Source organism: Lagopus leucura, unplaced genomic scaffold (genome assembly GCF_019238085.1).
Source record: "Lagopus leucura isolate 7727_CA_CO unplaced genomic scaffold, USGS_WTPT01 Super-Scaffold_73, whole genome shotgun sequence".
Taxonomy (NCBI): domain Eukaryota; kingdom Metazoa; phylum Chordata; class Aves; order Galliformes; family Phasianidae; genus Lagopus; species Lagopus leucura.
This window is the reverse complement of record NW_024962252.1, coordinates 2406131-2428587: the sequence shown is the minus strand read 5'-3', so window position 1 is coordinate 2428587 and position 22457 is coordinate 2406131. Positions and strand designations below refer to the sequence as shown.

The 22457-nt window shown below is 39.9% G+C and overlaps 1 protein-coding gene across 2 annotated transcripts in view; it reads right to left on the bottom strand.

Moving 5' to 3' along the window:
• Positions 1-22457, bottom strand: part of LDAH (lipid droplet associated hydrolase) — a 106730-nt gene that overhangs the window by 76503 nt on the left and 7770 nt on the right. Inside the window, exons 2-4 of one of the 2 annotated variants that reach the window (XM_042891683.1) lie at positions 21920-21997; positions 20499-20657; positions 371-505 (exon numbers count right to left, since the gene is read on the bottom strand). In XM_042891683.1, coding sequence (XP_042747617.1) covers positions 371-505; positions 20499-20652 — 289 coding nt within the window. In that variant the 5' untranslated portion in view covers positions 20653-20657; positions 21920-21997. The remainder of the gene's footprint in view (positions 1-370; positions 506-20498; positions 20658-21919; positions 21998-22457) is intronic. The other variant, XM_042891675.1, reaches the window with a different exon arrangement.

Here is a 22457-nt window from a genome sequence, read left to right as displayed (position 1 = left end):
GTGTCGTCAGCAAACTTGCTGAGGGTGCACTTGAATCCGTCATCGATGTCATTGATAAAGATAGAAAATGATATTAAAGATTAATTACCTAATCTACTCTTCTCAGTGAAAATATGTTTTAGACCTTGTCAAGAACTTCTCTCTTAAGTCTGCAAACAGCAAACTCTGCAATGCTCTGCACAGCCTTTATTTGACTGACAAATTGAATTTACCTAAAAATATTCTTTTCCTGAATTACTTCTCTTTTCATAAGACTGTTTTGAGGAAATAAAAAAAAAAACTCAACATCTTTAGCAAAAGTTATGCAGAAAAAAAAAAAAAAAAAGAGGAGTGTAACAAACATCAGTGTATACAATTTACAGTATAGTACCTTCTATCATCTCCATACCACTAGGAGGCTTACAGTGTCCAGCATGGCTCACAACCCAGACGGGATATTGCTGATTTAGTCCACAATATAACGCCTTTATAAAGGTCCTGTAATAACCTGCCAGCCCAGGGTTACCTGCCAAAAGAAACACACCAGCACAGTCAATATTAACCTTTCAACAGCAAGCAGTGTACTTCAAAGCAAACTAAACGACATTACATATGAACTTGTTAATTTAATTTCTCCAATACATTTCCAATTTCTGTTCTCCCAGTAGTAGGGACTATGCTATCGAACTGTTTGAATTCCACTACCGTGGCACAAATGAGAAGCATATTACAGAAAATGCTGAAGGTCAAAATGTAATATAGAAGCTAAAATTGAAGCTTTACAAAAGAGAAAATCTCCTTTTCTATTAAAGCTTAAGCAGCTTGCTCACCTATCTTGTCAAGTTACAGACATATGAACATTGGGCAAATATAAAGAAACCTCCATCCACACAGATATAAAAATGTATATTTTCTCCCTATTAATTTATTACTCTCCCAGGGTAGTCCCACTGGTTTCTTGTTATTATTTAGATACCAAGGAAGCCCACCATCACAGACAGGACTGCTCAGTTGCACATCTTTCACTTGTATATCAACAACGCTTAGTTTGGATATCATCGACAGCAAGAGGAAGCACGAGCAGTACTGCGTAAAAAGGCATTCAATTTTTAGGACAAAGGCATTGCAACAGAACACAGATGTATTACTGCAAGAGTACGAAGGAACATAAAGACAGTAAAATTGTGTAAAATCCTTTGCAAAAGTCTCATAGCAATAACAGCGACTGGCCCAGCATAAGCAGTGACTGGGAAAGAGAAGGAGTCAGAGCTGTAGTCAAGCTAGTACATGTAGAAATGGTGTACAGAAGTAACACTGGGTTTATTCCACTTCTTCCCTTCAAATAGTGGGCATGTGGCTTTGTCTTTTGCTCTTCAGATAGCACAAAGTAAGTTCACTGACCTCCAAAGAGGCATTCCCTCAATGCTGGGTTTCCAAAGTAGCATTTGCTGACTACAGAGAGAACAGACATGCTCAGAAGCTCACTCCAGCACTGAGACATGGGCAGAATATCAAAGTCTTTCACTCTGTGTCACATATTACACAGCTTCATCCCTCACTTACATGTAATAGGCTGATCTTAGATGCTCAAAAGTTTTTGGTTTTTTTTGTTTTTTAACCTTAGAAAAACATCCAATCTTAAAACATCCAATCTTAAAAGTATGATTTTTACTCAAGTATATGGATTTAGAATGGGAATAAAAAAAGTATCAGTTAATTTGTGCTTCTATCTTTTTGCAAGCTTGAAATGTAAGGAGAATTAAAAAGAAAAAGTGGTATATACAAACCTAAGAACACACAACCAAATTTTTGCAAGGTTCCCAAAACAGCAACAACCTAAAATTCCCATGGGATACACAGATGAGGCCATACTTTTCAATCCTTTGTACACCCCTAATTTTATTAACCTATACAACATTAACCTCATTTTCTTTTCTCATTTTTATATCTCAAATTTGTATCAATTATGGGGCTTCAAAGACAATAAAATCAAATCTATACATCATTTGTGAAGCTCCTTGAAGAACAGAGGAAGCCTGTTATTCAGCAGGGCTGATGATGAAGGTAGAAGCAATCTGGAATATAATCACATCAATTTCAAAACCAGTCCTTCCTCCTTACATTTTTCTGAGCACCAGTTGAAACTATTCTGTCCTTTTATAATGCAGAACAAGGAAAGATAGGAAAACATACTCAAAATTCAAATTTCAGTGCTCTTTCCCATACTCAGGCAGGTGAACACAAAATGTAAGGATTCTCATCACCGAGTCAACAGCTGAAGTAGAAAGCATTAAGTGCTCCAGGGAGGTTCAGGTTGGACATTAGGAAACATCTCTTCTCTGAAAGAATGGTGATGCAGTGGCACGGGCAGCCCAGGAAAGTGGGGGAGTCACCATCGACGGAGGTGCTCAAGAGCCACGGAGATGTGGCACTGAAGGGTGGGCATGGTGGGGATGGGCAGACGGTTGGACAAGGTGATCTTAGAGGTCTTTTCCAACATTAATGATTCTATGGTTCTATTCCACGACAAACCACAGGGTGAAGCAGCTTTGGATCGCAGAGCTCACAGAGCTCTCTCGAAGCTCAGTGATACTTCTTTGGGGAAAATGAGATTTTTATCTTGTGATGAACGGAAGGTGCATGTCAGACAGGTGAAAGAAAATCCGTAAATGTGAAGGAAATCCCCTTCTCCCCCTCTCCATATACATCTACTCATAGTAAAAAGCACTCTCAGGGCCCAGCTGTTAGATTTGCTATTGATAAAAATGTCTTGAAGAGGTATGAATGAGAACCAAATTCATCACGCAGGTACAGAGGTAATGCAGTACTTACTCATGCATTTTAAGGATTTCCCAGTATATCAAAACAAAACTATGTTCTTGCACTCAGCCCCTAAGCGTCAAAAAATGGAAACTGTAAGCAAACGCAATGTTAACCTTTATGATTTGAAGGTTATTCCAATTATTTGAATACCACGTTAATTCTCAAACACCTCAGAGCACATGAATCATCCACGCATGCCAGCAAGCCTCAAGTTGCAGTCATCCGAACCAAGAAGCACATCTTAAGCAGTTACTCTCAACTGTGCTTAATTTTAAACTGCATTTATGTTGCCTCATACAAAAAAAATTAAACAATATATGTAAGCAGTGACCAGGTTAAACACACAAAATGTAAGACACTGCAGATCAGCTTAATTTGCAAAAAACTTTTAGGAATTTTTTGAGAAGAATATGTCATGTGGACAGTTTACTCAGCCAGTCAGAACACAGTGAGGCCACTTTATTTGGTGCACTCACAAAGTTCACTAACAAGGAACTCCTTTCCTTCGCTGCTCTTCCCTGTAACACAACTCAGTTCATCCATCTATTCTACTACAACTCCAAGTCTTTCAATTTTTAACTTAAAGATGAAACTCACTCGCTTTTTTGATGCGTTCCATGTTCTTGTTATTGCTTTTCCAATAAATTAACATTTTAAACACCAGAGGCTTCCTTCTTATAAAGACAGATAGCAGTGAAGAGACAGTAACTTCCATAACTAAGTTTCTAACTCAGTGTAACACTAATAATCACTTTCATCCTGATTTCACGTTATCTCCTCTATAAAGTGACATAAGGACAAACTTGGCCTGTTCCTAAAAAAAAAAATACTATTACTGGAGATGCTGCACTTGCAAGAAGGAAGTTACTCAGATTCAGGAAGTTCAAACCTAGGTACATACACCACCAATGTAATTCTATCTACCTAATTCTGAATGCTAGACAACATTTTTACAAAGTTTATCTTAAAAGTCAAAGATTATAACCAGTCCTCACAAGCAATGACAGCTTTTGTGTTTTACAAACTGTTGAGAATTTTGAATTCTTCCACAATATTAAAATATTCATATAAAATATAATTTTTAATTATAAGTTAATTAATTACCATTACTAGTATTGGACAACCATGTGCAAAAGCAATCCCCAAACTTGCTGAGGAATGTGTAATGAATTTCACAACTGTGAAATACTTCAGGTTATAAAGATACACACCAGATCATGCAAGAAAAGCCTTTTATCCCACAAGGGGCAGCTCAGGCATGTACAGAGTTCACTTAAATGAAGTAGAGACTGAAAGAAAAAATGAAAGTAATTCTTAGCAGCTCTGGAAGGTATATCTAAACTGAAAAGTATTTATTTAATCAGCCTACAGAAAATGCCAAAGAAGGTGGCGAGCAAAGAAAATTTCTGTGCAGCTACATCACTCCAAATCACTAAGGGGTTTCCTGCACCTTATTCTGAACTGAACTTTTGGGCACTGCCCTGTCCTGCAGGACGTCCCTTGGAGCATTCAGCTGCCTCCAAAACTCTACCATCTGCAACAGCAGTAGTTGGCACTGGGCTGCAGAGCTCCATGCACTTCTCAAGCAGTTGTCTTCTGCTTCCTTTGGGACCTCAGCAGGACCATAAAGAATAGAAGCAGCTACATGAATAGAACAAGGGAAACACACAGCAGTGGGCTTACAGAGAACTTTGAGGAACTGGAAAACATGCCAGTAATTACCATGAGTTTAATTTTAGAAATAATCCAGTTTCAGAATTAAGTATGTATACCACAGTATAATCTCTCGCAACAAAAGCAACTGCAGGCTTTTTTGTTTGTTTGTTTGTTTTTAAATGAGCAGCCATAAATCACATTTGAAATCCAGGGGCGCACAGCAGGACCACACAAAAGTCATTTTTGTGGCAGTGGTTCCAAACGCCTCCTCGCAGAGCTGCCAAAGCTCCCAGCTCCAGCCAGGACTGACATGACAAGTTCTTCACTCAAGGAAACTTAATCCATTTTTGGCATCTGACCAGCCAACCATGGAAGAAGATGCAACTCCCCTACGTTAGTGAATGGAAAGCAGCCCATGCAGATGTCAGGAGGATTTAAATGGAACATGTGAAAAAATAAAATAAAATACAACGATGTTCTCACACTTGGGAAAAAACTGCAAAAACTGATACTGCAGTTGACAGTCAGGCCTTAAAAGGAAACACACGTTTCTATGCCATGCACAGTCAAGGAGCTGCAAGTAAACCTGTCAATAACTACTGCAGGATCATCACAACCTCCCATCAATTAAACTTCCACCTTGTAGATCTGGAGGACTGAGATTCTTAGCCCCGTGTTCTGCTTAGAGACTACGCACTAGGGGAGCATCATCAGCCAAGGAGCAAACAATTACAAGGATGTGTTTCTGCAGAAACACATGTGAAAGCTCTGTTTGATCCCCTCTAACTGTGGAATTGTGAATTTGGCTGGGAAGCAACCTAATATAATGGCGAAAGGTGTGAAAACAGGGAATCTCCAAAGGATTCAGCCAGGTGCCATAACCGCTTATTACTGAGGTTTTTCAGGAATATTTTACATTTTTTCTCTACAAATACCGGTGTAAATATATAGGATTTTAGCCTGATACAGCTGTAAAACTTACATATGAATTTTTATAACATACATTCTCTATATGCATTTCACAGAGCAAATACATTTGCCTGCTATTCTCAAACGCTGTTCCACCTTCAGGGCAAACACGGGTTTCATGTACTTCTGAAGAGATCCTGTGGACATTCTGGTAAAACCTGAACTAAACAAACAATGTTGCTTTCACCCAAGTGAGAATAGTGCCTTCAGCCTGTAAGTAAGAATCCCCAGCAAGAAACTGTGATGAGAAAACACGTGCCTGTTCCTCCAAATGAATGACTGAAAGCACTTATCCACACAGATAAGACGTCAAGTCTGAAATGAAATGGAAACCCGCTATCACTTGATCTGTGATAAGGTGATACTGCAGGGATGTAACGCAGTTACGAAGTTCACAGACTTATTTAGATATTTACCTTTAATATCTCAATCAGGCGAGACACATGCAGAAAAATAAATATATGTATGAATGATTCCTTTCACACACCTGTAAAGAAATGGTTCTTGGAAGCGATTGATATATAAAACAGAAAAAAATGGAGCCCACAATGGAATAGTGAACTTTTCACTAGTTTTAAAAGCAATAACCAGGACTTCCTGGAGAGCAAAATTAATTTTTGCATACAGATTAGACATTCACCTTTTTAATCAGTTCTCCTGGTACACACCAGCAAATACATAGCCTCTTGTGCACTCACTTAAGCAGATGAAGACATTTTACTAGTTTAGATATGTAGAGGTGGGTTGCCCTCATCTATACTGCAACCCCTCCTGCAGGCTTTACCTCGTGTCTCAAATTCCCAGGGGGACTTGTTCAGTTGAGTTCAGTAACTGAAGGCAGACTTGGACCAACAGAAAACTATCTTCTTCCAAAGGAAACAGAGGAGAACAAAGGATGTAGCAGAAGAGGAACATGAGACTTGGTGTCACATGGGTTCACAATAATGTCAATGAAACATCTGAATAACAACGCAACGCCGATGAGACAAATTCAGCCGGAAAAAGACAAAGACAAAAATAAACAATTCAAAAACAAGATCACCACAAATTGTTTTGTTTGGATAAATAGTTCTGCAGATTCTATCAATTTTGAATAATGTACAAGAAAGAAGTAAACAAATTCAGAAGGCAGCAGAAATTACATTTTCCAAGGGGTGGCCAGCAGGGACAGGGATGTGATTGTCCCTCTCTGCTCTGCTCTTGTGAGGCCCCATCTGGAGTACCGTGTCCAGATCTGGAGCCCCCAGTACAAGAAAGACAGAGAGCTGTTGGAGAGGGTCAAGAGGAGAGCCACGAAGATGATCACCGGAGCATCTCCACTATGAAGACAGGCTGAGGGAGCTGGGCTTGTTCAGCCTGGAGAAAAGAAGGCTGCGCGGTGACCTCATTGCAGCCTTTCAGTACCTAAAGGGAGCCTACAAACAGGAGGGGAATCAACTCTTTGAAAGGGTAGATAACTGCAGGACAAGGTTTTAAGTTGAGGGAGGGAAGATTCAGGTTGGGTGTCATGGGGAAGTTCTTTACAGAGAGTGGTGAGGTGCTGGAACAGCTGCCCAGAGAGGTTGTGGCTGCCCCATCCCTGGAGGTGTTCAAGGCCAGGTTGGATGGGGCCCTGGGCAGCCTGGTCTGGTATTAAATGGGGAGGTTGGTGGCCCTGCATGTGGCAGGGGGGTTGGAGATTCATGATCCTTTCAACCCAGGCCATTCTATGATTCTGCGAAATCTATATCAGATATTTGTCTATTCTGTACTGTTGCTCAGACTTTATTTTTTCTTAAGATAGATAAAACATTCTATAAACAAGCAAAAATTGGTCATAGCACCATGAAGACAGTTAATACGGGATAAAACTCTGGAACTGTGTTTCTGTAGGATCAGTGGAAAAAAGATTTCTTTTTGCAGCTTTGGGATATCAACAGAATGCAACATTTAAGAGATCAGTAAGGTCATTTTTGTTATCAGTCTCCTGAAGCAGAGAAAGGCGAAGCAACAACTATTCTGCATGCAATAAATCAAGAAGAAAACCTAAGTGTGAAACCATGCAATTAAGGACATTTGTACTGGTTCTGAGTAGATGATCCATGAAGACTTTAACTGAAACATTTCCAACACCTTCCTTCTCCATCAGCACCACTCACCATGTACAAGCAGATTTTAGCCATTTCCAACCTACTGTGAAGAGCTTCTGTTTCATAAGACTTTATTAACAGATATAAAGGATCTAAGACTTGAAGGTGGGAAGTACATAGTATTACATATATTTATTCTTATTGAAGTGTTCAGATGCATCAAGAATAACCAAGAGCTACTTTCAAAGATGGATCTCAGGACAATAATCAAAATCCTCCATCACATGCATAACAGGAAAACAACAGAGCAGCAGCAATGATTTACTGAATTTTTGATTCTACTGTCCCCATCTAGTTACTGAATGTAATGGGGGACATTATTTTGAGTAATGCTGCAGCAATTGATAGAAGCTACTATCAGAACAGAAATAAGTCCATGCATTATCTACAGTTTGAAAGGAGAAACCTATTTTGCCTGATTTCCAAAGAGATCACTACATCAAAATATTTAGCATCAGTGGAAATCCTATCAGCTCAGGGACTTCTAGCAGTAGCTACTAGGAAGGACATGTACATTACACACATTTTATATGCATTACTAGCACGATTCACATAGAAAAACTGGATTTACATCATAGGTAGATCTTTCAGCAGGTAGTTTTTTCTTCCTTTCTGCCTCAGACATCACATGAAGAGAAACAGATTCTTCTTTAAATGGTCAAATCAAGCAAAATACCATAGAACACAATATTTCCATAACTCAGGCCAAGTCGAGCTTCTGCACGTTGCAGGGGAGGGATTATTTCCTCTCTTGATTATGCTTTGTGGCCAGGGAGGCAGGAAGAACCATGCTGAAAACGCCTCATTAACAGGGAGAGGACATGGAGAGAAGACTAGAGATTGAGAAATTTCAGTCAGTCACTTCAGTAAGTCACATCTGCCACCCAGATTTAGTAGAGGGAATTACTGTCAAGCACAGTTGGATCTTCAACCATCCTGTCATTACTCTGCCTCCTCAAACTTAACAAGCCTAAGTGTGCCAAACCCCTGTCAGAGGTAATTGTGGAGCACTGGGAAATTCAACAAAAGTGGCGTATTTCGAGCCTAGATCTGACATACAGGCTCCTCTTTGCAGGAGGAAGTTCTTATTTTTAATGATATTTTTTTCTTTTCTAAAGACAATGGAAGCTGGTGGGCTGACCCAGTAAACAAAGCAAAACTGTCAGCATATTTTAAAATATTACTCACAAACAAGTAGTCCATAAGCAGCTAAGTAATGGAGCGTAGCATCCTAAGAATTGAATCTTCTAATATCTAATACAGGACAGAAGACTTCTTCCCTCTCTACTGGTCTGTACATCTTCCATCCAAATTATTATCCTTTTTGTATCTTTGAGGTCCCTATCACTCACAAAGATTTGGGGAAAGTCAGCTGATACATTCAAAGTTTTACATATGAATTACTTTTACCCCCAAGGAGTAATTTTAACAAGAAGTCTAACTATTTAGCATAGTGAAATACAGAGAGCTTCAAAGAAATTTGATTTCAATCCAGACAGCACATCTCATTGACAAATCTGCAAGAACTTCACCCAGAAAGATTTCCTTAATCCCAGTCAGAGAACAGAAATAACAGATTGTTGTGGTTTAACCCAGCAGGCAGCTCAGCAGCCATTGGCTCATTCACCAGTGAGGTAAGGGAGAGAAAGGGAAAAAAAAAAAAAGATAAAATTTATTGGTGGAGATAAAGGCAGTCTAATAGGACAGAAAAGGAAGGCAAAATGACAATCATCATTGTAAAAAGAATATACACAGTAAGGGATGCACAGTGCAATTGCTGACCAATGCCCAAACAGCCTCTAAGCAGTTGGTTCCCTCCAGTCAACTCCTCAAGTTGATTACTGGGCCAGCATGACACCATATGGCACAGAACATTATTTTGGACAGTTTCAGTAAGCTGTCCTGGTCCTGTCCCTCCCAGCTCCTTGTGCACACTCATCTCTTCAGCCTCTCATGCTGCCCTGCCAGAGAGATGCCCTTGGGTTTGTAGAACCATTGCTCAGCAACGACTAAAACATCAATGTGTTATCAACATTATTATCATCCTAAATCCAAAACACACCACCATACCATATACTAGGAAGAAAACTGACTATCCCAGCCAAAACCAGAATACAGACAAAATGCATGCATGAAAGTTAAAATACTACTAACTACTAAGAAATCTTCCACTTAATATTACAAGTTAACAGCACCTTTCATGCATGGCCATATAGGGTGCTGAGCAAGTACATGGTTAATTGAAAATAAGATCGAACCCATAACTGAGCCATGAACATTCCTGATGCTGATGGGGACATATCTAGAAAAGTTGAAAGAAGAGAATTTTGTAATCAGAAGGTGTTTTCTTTCTGGTTGCTGATTTTGCTTCTTCTCAACAACAAATATAGAAAACAACAGTATACAGTGCACATCCTATGGAAGTACGCAAATAAGTGTTCTGCTGTATTGATGTCCCACTGAAATAGAAAGCTGTGCTCTTACTTCCCTATCCCAGAAACACTGAATCGTAGGTGCAAGAAGGGACCTCTGGAGATCACTGAGTCCAACTCTCCCTTTCAAAGCAGGGTGACTTCAGCAGGTCCATAGGAAAGCATACAGACAAGTTTTGGGTATCTCTAGAAAATGAGACTCCACAAACTTTCTGGGCAGCTTTCTCCAGTGCTGTCACCCTCACAGTAAAGATGCTTCTCCTCACATCTGTATGGAACTTTTTATGTTCCAGTTTGCACCTTATGATTAGAAGACCTGCAGTCAAGGGGAAAAGCACGTTAACTTGCCCCATGTAAACTCTTCTATCTAGATTGCTACACTACACAGACTTTGAACTCTAGAGTGCAAGCTGTTTCATTGATTGCTTTTGTACTGTGTATACCAGCTACAGGAGAGTGAGAAACTCCCTCACCTCTGACAATTTTTTCTTCAAGCAAAAGAAAGAAATTCAAACTGAAGTAACATACAAATTCTCCATGTCAAAAAACTGAAAACTCAGGGTCAAATATAAAGAGCTGGCAGCTTCATCTGGAGCTGCAGAATAAACAAAAGCAGAAGTTGCAAGGAAGGGGCACTGCATTCCCAGCGAATCACTACCACCTGGTGTGACCAGTGGGGTACCAGCTCCTTCCAGAAAAGCCTCGGGATGGAGTGTGCGAAACCACAAGCGCTGTGTGTGCTGAGGACTGACACCATAATTTAACATCACACAGTTCTACAACACATTCAAATGAAGGAACTCCCTCCCACCTTCTTCCTACCATTCCCACCCCCCTACCACAGCTCACCAGCCTGACTTACACTAGCAGAGCCCTGTGGGCCCATGCTGTGAATCCAAACAGGGAACTGCTCCAGCTCCAAAAAAGAGCCCAGGAGTAACTGTATGAATTTATTTAATTCACAGCACGACCTCTCAAACTATTGTCTTGGCATAACCCATGGGTGGAGTGGCACAGTGCGGTGGGAACAGGAATACCTTATGCCACTATTGTTGACAAACATTTGGATTGTGCAATGATGGCCTTACAAAGTATTTTAAGTGCTCCAAGCAGTAAAAGCTGTTGGATTTCTTGGTGGGTTTCAATATACACCCTATGGTTTTTAACTTCTATACTGCTTCAGGCTCAGGAACATTTGCTTTATGGTCCTAAGGCAAGAGCTCAGTGGATACTCAGGCTTGCCCTCCAGTGCCCTGACAAAGTGCACAAATCCAAATGGAAGTTCATTTGCATCCCAACTTCTAACACAGAAAGGAAGCATAGAAATTTACCAGGAGGGCTTTGCTTACCTGACATTGATCATGTAAAGTCATTACACAGAACAGATGGAATACAGGAAAAGAGGTTTAGGAATACCAGCTGGCTTTCCAGAGCCAGTTTGAGGAGCAGCACAGCAGTCAAGTAATGCACTCAGAGCACCATGTGGCTGCCTCAAGCCCTCTGCTATAGTCATTATAACAGCATAGAGTTCATCTTCTCTCCACAGAAAGGGCAGTGAACTCACAGCAGTTCCCTCCTGGTTAACTCACTGTCGGAAATGCCAAGCATGCAGTTCTACAGGTAATGCTCTGCTTAGGTACAGTAATCTTCAGGACAAAGTTTAATTTCACATACTGTCAATACCAGAGAATGGATCAATGCTGTTGCTCAGCTACTATGTAAAAAAGCCTTATTTTCTTATGAAGGTGTATAAATAAAGGCAGTATCTGTACATACAGCAAAGAGATCCTGCTCAGCCTTTTGGATATAAACATCTACCCTCAGGACAGAATTCTAGATGCAAAATTAAGGTGTTTGGGAAGTTGACCACCTTCATTTTTGTGCCCCCAAATTCCCCTTTCCTTTCCATTTCCTTCCTTCAGCTGAGATCTGTCAACAGCTGCACTGTTCTGCCTGGAAAAATGAAGGGAAGATGGGCTCAGGTAAGTATGCATGCAATTTCTTGTATTTGAAACTAGCAGAGGTAAGTGAAGATTAGAGACAAAGCATAGTGTTAGCAGAATGGAAAATATACATCCACACAGAAAACAGCAGGTGAAGATACGTATACAAAGAAAACAAGCTATTAGTCTCAGCCTAAGATAATCAAAACTCAGCTACCCTACAAGCAGAAATCACATGCAGCTATTTTCAACATCAACAGGAGTGAAGCTACACTATGACTTCCATCTAAAATTTCCCACTGGATCTAGAAGTATTACTTAATTCAAACAATTAACATCCAAAACAAAATGATTCCTTTTTTTCAACATAATAAAGAGTTGAACTATTTAATTGTGTTGTTTTCTTTAACGTCCTTTGGGTATTTAGTGCTGAACAAACAGAACATGATGTATGTCCTAGCCCAAGGACTTCATGAAGCAGAAGGAGTGGAGCTGCCCAGAGTTAAACATTCTAAGAGAGGAAGCATTTGTTGTCTCACTCTATCCAGTTGTGCTTTTATTGTTAATTTATTGTTAGCTGATTGTTACTGAACGCTAACTTAGGGACTCTGGTGATAGATTAGATAAATTTTCCAAATGGGAACAAAGTTCTGTTTGGTACAAATTTGTGAGGACAGTTGAAGCATCTATTGAAAAGCAACCCAGTGGCAAGGCTGGGAACAAAAGCTCCAGCATTCCAGTCCTTATATTCGTTGCTCTAACTGGGTCTCCTTTATTTCACTCTCCATAACACAAGTTAAAGGCATTTTTATGACCCTCAACAACGAACAGAACCAATTAATCACTGCCACATGAATGGCCTCATAAAACTATTTTTTCTTGTGTGTGATGTACAAGCAGAGGAGAAACAGTGCCTACGTACTTATTCAGATGACAGCGTGAAGCCTGACAGCATATGACACTGCTGACTATTACAGCAAAAAGCTTTCAAAAATGCTATTATTTTTGCTAATCTTTAAAACAGCTCCCTCTTCTGGCATACCTCTTCCAACAAACCTCATTTGAGAGTTAAGGCACTTATTACGCAGTATGGCTGTGAAGGCAAGAAGTGGGCAGCTTAAATTACAGTTCTTGCACGAGTGACTAATTCTAATTAAGTACTTATCTATGATTATCCATATGTTTATGTCTGCTACCATTCACACTCCTAAAAATATAACAGATAAATCAACTGAGATCCAAACCCAGACCGGGACAAGAAGCTTGGATGACCAGCCCTTGAGCTGCATTCACAGAACCACTGAGGTTGGCAGGGATCTCTTGACACCACGTGGTTCATCCTCCCATTCACACACTGTTAGCTAAATCACTTGCCTAGCATTTTGCCCAATTTGGTTTTGGCCATCTCCACAGCATCTCCACCCCATCCATCAGTAGTAGTAACAGTCCTGACATTGCCCATTCCCAGCTCCCAGTCACACAAAAAAATTCCTAGGAAATAATGTTTCTTACCATGCACATGCACATTCCATCATCTTGATTAGATGTGTAGTATTAGGCTAGTTCCCTTTAAGAACAAGGTCAGACAGACTCAAACAATCTTAAAAAAAAAATAAAAATAAAAATCCAATCTCACTCTCATAGCCAGCTTGTTAGTGCCAAAACCACAGAGGAAAAAGGTGAGGCTAGGCAGGCATGTCTCCTGTTGATGCCTTGGTAGTATTCAGTCCTAAATAAATACATAAATAAATCTCACTGCTTAATGCTGATAGAACAGGTACTTGATTTTGTTCACAGAAGTATTGCTGGAGCTTCTTCAGTGACTGCATATGCAGCACCAGAACAGGTGCCAGAACCTAAAAGTGCCATCAGCCAAGAGGTAAAGAGTCATTTTCCCTCTTGATCTGTTTTTTTTTTTTTTTTTTTTTCCTCATTGCCAGCAGCAATCCCCTTCCCTCTAGTCGTATTTTCAAGACAAACAGTGACCACTACTGTGCCCTGGGATATACTGACTGCTGACCTAAGAAGTACTTGCTGCCTGAGAGCATGGAAGAACTTTCCTAGACTGACTGAGTAATCTCTACTCCAAAACCTTATTTCACTTCACCAACAGTTCTGTTCTTTCTTTTCACTGGTTTCATCACACATTAAGTACCCAAGTTTCACATGCTGGATTCTGAATTACGTTCTGCCCAAGGCTGTCAGAAGCTGCATACCCTGCATCTAAATCAGCTGATATTGGGAGTCCTTACTATATTTCAGGCAGTTCTTGCTGAGAAATGGTTACAACACCAACAAATCCATTTAAACCCATGGATCGTTTAAATTAAAGCACACCCTAAAATCCAATTGAACCGGAGTAAACACATTTTACATGGTTTGTAGAGTCATGAAATAATTTTCACTGATGAGCAAAGCCGCAGTCACGGTGGTAGCAGTAGCTCCTTCTGCAGACCTCTGAAAAACCATTCATTGCAGTGATTGCTCAGCAGTGAAAGATTAACCTTACAAAAGCTGTTTTAGTCATAGCAAAAGAGCCCGCACCAGTCAACCAAAGTAAGTAAAAACCCTCCACAAAATACAAAGGAATAAAGCCTCAGAGCAATACAATAAGTTCTAATATAAATTATTATTGCACACTGCTATTTAATAAACTTTTCTTAGCAAATGCTGAAAGATGATTTTTAAACACTAAATGAGGAGAGGCGAAGACAAAGTCAGATAAAGTACTGAAAGCTTTTCAGAGTCCTTGCAGCACAGTCAAAAATAGAACTTCAAAGACTAAGAGGAAGCTTCACTTCAAGGCAGAAACCATTAGAGACTTGTCATAATCCACAAAGATTGTTCGTACTATTTTCACTACTGAAAAATAGTTAAGTAGTCTTCAAGTGACAGTGGTGATGGGGAAGTCAGTCATGCAGTTACTCCAAAGAGAAGATCAAAATCCAACCATCTGTTATGCAGAAAAACAAAAACAACGCTTGACTTGGAGGATTAGCTCAGAAGATCAAATCCTTATACTGTAAAGTAAGCATCTGTTTAAAGCCTCTGTTTAAAGCCTGTAAGGACTCAAACACCACAAAGTCACTGCTTGTGATGGTAAAACAATGATGATCCAATAACCCAGGAGCAATGAGATTGCAAGCAAGTAGATCAAGAAACTTGGCAAACAGAGGGAACAGCCTGCGTGTGTGCCAAATAAATTCTGAGGTTTTTGTATATTAGTGAATGAAATTTATGTAGTATTCTTTATCAGAAGAAAACAAATGTTATTTACATTATGCATTATCAACCATAAAGTAAGCTATTCGAGTACAGGTCTGCAAATAACAAAGTTGCCTAGATTACATCATCATCTTTATGACCATTACTGTCTGGAAAGAAGGTATTACAATGCACTCCAGCAATGAAATGCAAGAAGAACTTTGTGAAGACAGGTCTAACAGCAGAGTGGTTTTAAAATGTGTACTGTATTTATTTGCAAAATTCAATGTTTCATAAATACACAGACCCAAATAGACACTTAAAACAGTAAGAAAAATATTCCATTACACTCTGTGGATCCTGGTTTCCAATGAACCCAAGCAACGTTAAATATTTCTGCAGTAGATTTTATACCTCATTGCTAATTTTACACTAAACAAACACTGCAAAAGGAAAAAACAGACCTTTATGACACAAGAGGAAAAAAAGTAATTCCTGTCTTTCCCCATAACGCCTACATTTCCAGAAAACCAGGGACCTGATCCTTCAACTGTATACATTTAATTTTACTCTCGTGGGCAAACTTAATTATTTTAATAGAAAAAAATCATATTAAGAACAGTAAACAAGTACACATGTATTCTGGACTGAGGACAAGAGAACAAGTTGGGCATTTTGCACAGTAATTACTTCAATAAACACATTTTACTTACATGAGGAAAAAGGTTACAAAACAACAAAGTGCACATTAAACATTTCAACACATCAATCATTCAAGTATACACAGACCACTGTATATAAAAGCTCTGCTCTGCTGTGGCATGAGACTGAACTCCACTGAACATCGTGCATTTCAACTGCTTCAAGCACAGTTAAATTCAATCCAAACTCAGTGGGAAATTTTCCATTGACTTCAGAGTATGAAACTGTTGTGGAGTTGGCTCTCCTGAGTTTTTTCAAGAAATAAGTCAGGGCAAAAACGAATCTTTCACATCACAGAGAAATCCAACTAACAAGAACAAGCGCATAAGAGTTACTCTCAAGCATCTTGTGACAAGATTCTGTCAGAAGTTGAGGATTTCATCATTCTTCTCTTCCTCTCCCTCCAAGTCTTGTTTTGATACAGAAATCATATGCATGGATTTTGTTTAAACTGGAAAGGCATGTGCCAGATGAGCTGAACACACAGAACAATGCACCACATACAGCAGGACCAGGCATGCTCAGCCACTGAACACCTGGCTGCATGCAATTTGCTTTTTGAGTGAGAGTTGCCCTTGGCTGGGTGTTTCTCTCACTGAACTGTATCAGTTTTCCCTTTCTGTCCTTCATTATTTCATTCCATAAGGAATCTGAATTAGGGATACCTGCCTTTCAAGTGTGAAAACGGCTGGACTCTAGAGGGTTCTGCATTTCATACTTCAAGAATCATGAGGAGAACGCTATCTACTCCTGTTAGGTATACGAATATGCTGCCAGATGGCCCAAGTGTCCAGATCCTTGCTTGAGCTGTGCTTTTTGTGTAGGCAGATAAATGTCCTTGAAGGCCAAAAATAAAGTATATAACAGAACAGAAAAAAAAAAAAAAAAAAAGAAAAAACCCACCAAACATCTGATCTATGAGAAGCAAAATGGCACTACGTGATGCTAGCTCCTAGCCAGTCCCATGGCACTTGCAGCAGGGAACTTGGGTGACTGGACTGACTGCCAAATTTGGGTATCCAAAACGAAGATAACATCACTGTAGTTTTGTCTTCACTACAATGCCAAGGTAAAAGGAAATTTTTGTTTGTTTTTCCAATGAGAAGCTGTGGCATTGTAACCATAAGTGTCTTGGCAATCATCTCACAGCAATACGTGTAAAAAACAGAGTATAAACCAAGTCATTCAGGGCAAATATGCCTTAAATAGCCATTTCTCTTGACCCAGTTTCTGAATTAAATATCAACCAGCAATAGCATATTACTAGATGAACTGCACACTTACAGATGAGGTACAACAGATACGACATGGCTTCTTCCCTAAAGAGAGCCAGTAAATAATGCACTTCTTTTACAGGACAGCAAAGATACCAAGAGAGGGGAAAAAAAACAAAACAACACACCCTTCTATTCAGAAGAATTGAAAAGCACTTAGTATTTACATCTTACTAGAAAATAAACAAAGGTAAAGAAGAGGGCAACACTGTTCCCATTGATACTGTGCAACATTTTAAGGTTTTCCTTAAAACTTCCCCATGGAGGGCGACTCCACCACCTCCCTGGGCAGCCATTTCAGTGCCTGACCACTCTCTGAGAGAAAAAATGTCTCCTCATGTCCAACCTAAACCTCCTCTGGTGCAACTTGTGGCCATTTCCTCGGGTCCTGATCGTTGCCTGGGAGAAGAGGCCAAATCCCTCTTCTCCACAACCTCCCTTCAGGAAGTCATAGAGTGCAGTGAGGTCTCTACTATGCCTCCTCTTCTCCAGACTCTTCACCATTAGTTAGAAGAACCATTCAAAACTATATTGGTATCTTAGCCATAACACTCAACATAGAATCTCTTTTGTATTAACAAACAAGTTAGAAATCAATGAAAACATTCTGCCTGCTTTGATGGCTTTTTGAGTTTACACCCTCACTGACGTTCAGGCAACACCAAGATACACCCTGGGAACAGAAACAAACTCTTTCCTGACTCATCATATTCCAAAACGAACTGCAGGAGGCAGGTATGGATATGGGAGTGAAGAAGAGACAATCACAAGCCATTAATATAAATTTCCCTTTAAGAATTCAGTAAAGAAAGTACACAGTTATAAGGGAAAGCATTAGGCATTTCAGATGTTGTAGCAATGCTGTCAAAAATCAGTTTTTAAATGCATCTCACAGTATTTGGAAGTGTTTGTTTGGTTTGGTTTCTTAAAACCAGCTCCTGGATGTAGAAATCTCTTTTCTTTAGACGAGAAGCTTTTAGCTCTTCAGTGAGGCATTATCCACAGCAACACCCAGACACAATAACTTAATCAGAAACAAAATATAGTCTGTTCAGTAGCAAAAGGAGGCCAATAGCAAATCTAAAGGAAAGTTTAAGGGAAGAGACTGGTGTGGAAATATAAATCAAGAGCAAAGCAGACATAAGTGACAAACAGGATTTCCAAGAACGGGTAGCAAGGGCTGAGCAGCATCTTGAAAAAAACACACAATCATGATTGAAGAGGGAATTAAAATCATTGTGTGATTCTAAAACATTTAAATACTTGGCTTTCAAAACATAATATTTGTTGAATGATTATTCTTGGAACTGTTTTTAGCACTTCTATGTACACGGATCCTTGCGTTCCTGAATATCAATATTTGCTACTCAAACACAACTTCAGTGTCAGCTTAAGATGGAAAGATTGAAGTCATTACATTAAAAAATACTGTTATCATCTGAAGATAAATACTTACTGTAAATCAAGCAAAATAAGCTTTATAATGAGAAAAAAAAAACAAACCACCTTTGTTGCTTTTTGCTTATTTTACAATTGTTAGAAAAGAGGAGCACAGTAAATGAAACAGTATCCACAACACTGCCACTCATCTTTAAGGTTCTCCTTGTGAAGAGTTCTTTGCCTTTCTGCTTTCTGTGTTAGCAAAGAGTCCCCTTCTCTTAACAGGACATAACACATGGCACTACACAGTGACTGAGGCCAAGGGAGTAGGAGGAAAAGCTGAGGAGCTAGGTACTCTAATGGCTGGCTAGGCTACAAGAAAACAACCTCATCATCAATTATTTCTAATCTAGCTACTTTGCAGCTTCGTAGCTCTTGTTGCTGCATTATTTTTAATTGTTCACTCAGTGAAAAAACTCCCAGTTCTGTCTCCAACACAGTTCTGAAATTAGAGTAAAAACATACACGAGCTGCTTACAAGTTTGCAGATTGCTACAGAAATGCTTTGAATATTCTTCTGATGTTTATCTCTGATCATCTATCTAGTTAATATGAAATGCTACATCCCCATAGAAGTATACTGTGGGAAGCAAGACTCATGTAGCCTTGCTACTCCATTTTCTTGCAGACAAGTTTTCTATGATAAACACAGAGTCTGTAAGTTCTGCACGTCCTGGTGCACTTCAAGCAAAATAACTTAAAGACAAACCAAGGCTCCAGAACCTGAGGGATAAAGAAACTTATCTGTTCATTTAAGGCCTTCCAGAAATGCCTTAACTGTAAGAAACCAACAATCAAAAAACATTAACTCACACTTCATAGAATCACAGAATGGCCAGGGTTGGAAGGGACCCCAAGGATCATGAATCTCCAACCCTCTGCCACATGCAGGGCCATTTAATACCAGACCAGGCTGCCCAGGGCCCCATCCAACCTGACCTTGAACACCTCCAGGGACGGGGCATCCACAACCTCTCTGGGCAGCCTGTTCCAGCACCTCACCACTCTCATAGTAAAAACCTTCCTCCTGACATCTTATCTAAACCTTCCCTCCTTCAACTTAAAACCATTTCCCCTCTTCCTGCTATTATCTACCCTTTCAAAGAGTCAGCTCCCATCCTATTTGTAGGCTGCCTTTAGGTACTGAAAGGCAGCAATGAGTCACCCCGCAGCCTTCTTTTCTCCAGGCTGAACAAGCCCAGCTCCCTCAGCCTGTCTTCATAACTTAAACCTCTGGAAAACTGTTTCACACATTTGGATCCAAACAGATAGATCGCTGTAATAAAAGGTACTCTGCACAGCATCTGGCTTAAAAAGCTGTTCCCATAAAGCAGCAGTGATTAACTCATTGGAGCCTTATTTCTTCTTTTCAGTTGCAGCAAGAGTTTAAACTTCATCGTGATTGTGTGAAAAGTTATGCTCCTAGTAAACTCCAGGAGGCAAAGACATAAAATCATTGTGCCCGAAGAAAGTAACAAAATATTCTGTGGTGCTTCCAAAATCTTGTAAAGACTGAAAAATGGGATCCGGTCACCATCTCACCATGAAGCAAAGAGCAGCCCACACATTGGCCCACAAACAGCAGAGTGCATTCAAACAACAGCTTGCACAAGGCTGACATCGCAACACCACTTTCACATACAATAAATAAATAGAGTGCAACTAAAATATATGATGCTGTCAGCAAACAACCACCACAGTATAAATAACTGAGACATTCTAATTTCTCAGTTTTATCTTAAACAGAAACACAAATAACTTATTGTTGAGATTACAGTTCTACAGTACTAATTCAAATCCAACAAAGAAATTTCATCATTCCAATACCACTGATTTTTAGCCACTTGTGTGCCAGATTTATCCAGGAACATTTCTGATACTGAAATTGAGTGTGCCTATTCCAAATCATCACATTTCCAAACTTAAAATGAACAAAAAGACACTTACCAGGAATAATCATGAACAAGAGCCTGGGTAGATTTTTACTTTCATCCTTTGAGAGGTCTTTCCAGGGCCCACACTTTAAAACATGGGTAGCAGCTCCACAACAGTAGATAAATTCTTCGTGCAATGGTACTGGCTCTTCTGACACTGATCTCATGTTTGCTGTTAGACAGAACAAGACACTGTTATAACAGATTGGCAAATACTTACATATCTGGCTCTTTGCTATCATAACTTTCCATATTCCCGTAGAATAACTGGGAAAAAAACCAAGAAACTATAGATTAAGAACAAGAAGCCTAGATTAACACAGCACTGATGTGGGTATCTATCTGAAAGCCAACTCCTATTACAGAATACAGTGACCTATGTTGCAGCACATGGACTGATTCCCAAACAGCTATGAGACACATACTTTTCTACCTTAGGATGAAGCAAGCGATCTTCTACTCAGCAAAGCCTATTGTGAGACCTTGAACACATCTGACATACTCAAAGGCACTTACAAACAGATCTGTACACTCAGGTGTTTTACTACAGATCAGGACTCCATCTACTGCCATTGCATTGGGTGAGAACACTCAGAGCAGTAGTAGATGGCTGCTGCCACACAGCTAGGACTCTTCAACGTTCATCCTTATTTCAGTTGACTCCAAAGTAAAACACTAAAAGCAAAAAACAACCTTCCTTTGCATGCACAATTCTTCATTACTTATGCAGTTGTTCTCATAACATACTAATCACTCTATCCTACAGTGTTACTTAGGCTTGTAATTACTTGGATTTGAAAGATCGCTTGGTAACAACATTTACAATCTGCATTTAAATACCATTTGATGAAAGGAACTTGTCCTAGCACTGCATAACATAACCAGAGTAAGCTGTTAAAAATTTCACCTATAAATTGCCCAGTCACAAGACAGGACAAACAGGCTGCTGCCTCTTCTGAAGAATGCTACATAAGTGAGAGGGACAGTGGTAATCCCAAGGACAACAATAAGCCCCAGAGAGCAGTGCTGGAGCCAAAGTAAAGGAGAAGGGTACAGCAAAGCAGACTTGATATATGCAACTTCACAAAAGTACGTAAAATACACCCCAGGGTGTCCAGGAAGCTGGCATGATTACTACAAGCCTACTCTCTATCCTTTTTGCTACTGACTGAAGAAGTGCTCAAAACTTACAAGAAGGCAACCATCATGCACTTGCTCAAGACAGAGGATGCAGGGAGCTACAGGTCAGTCAGCCTCACCTCAGATCTCACTGAGCCACTAAGGAAAATCCTCCCAAAGTTGTAAGCACATAAACATGACTGAGAGCATACGAAAAGGATTTGGCATAATCTGTCCAAATAACTTCATTACCTTCTACAAAGAGACAAATTACTCAATGGCTGATGGAAGAAATCTTGATGTTGCTTAGCGTACCTTGAGCAAGACTGCCTCCCACAATATTCTTCTGATCAGAGTAGCAAGATGGAGATTAGGCAAGCAGACTATAAGGTACTGTTGGGGGGAAAAATAACACAAAGCTAAACAAAAAGAACATAACAAAGAAAAAAAAACTTAGCAGCAACATCCCTCAGGAATCAATATTGAGCCAATACTGTTCAACGTCTTCATTAAGTACCTGGATAATGTGCTATGAAGCACTTGTCAGCAGGTTTGTGCATGATACCAGTCTGGAAGTCAGAGCAAGAATCACTTGGAAGGGACCCACAAGGATCAAGTCCAATGCCAAGCTCCACACAGAACCACCTGAAATTCAAACCCTATGCCTGAGAGCATTGTCCAACTGCTCCTTGAACTCCAGCAGTTTGGGGCTGTAACCACTGCCCTGTGGAGCCTGGGCCAAGGTACAACCACCCTCTGGTGAAGAACCTTTACCTAATACCCACCTGCCATTCCCTTGAGTCCCATCACTGTCATCACAGAGATCAGTGCATGCCCTGTGCTCCCCTCATGA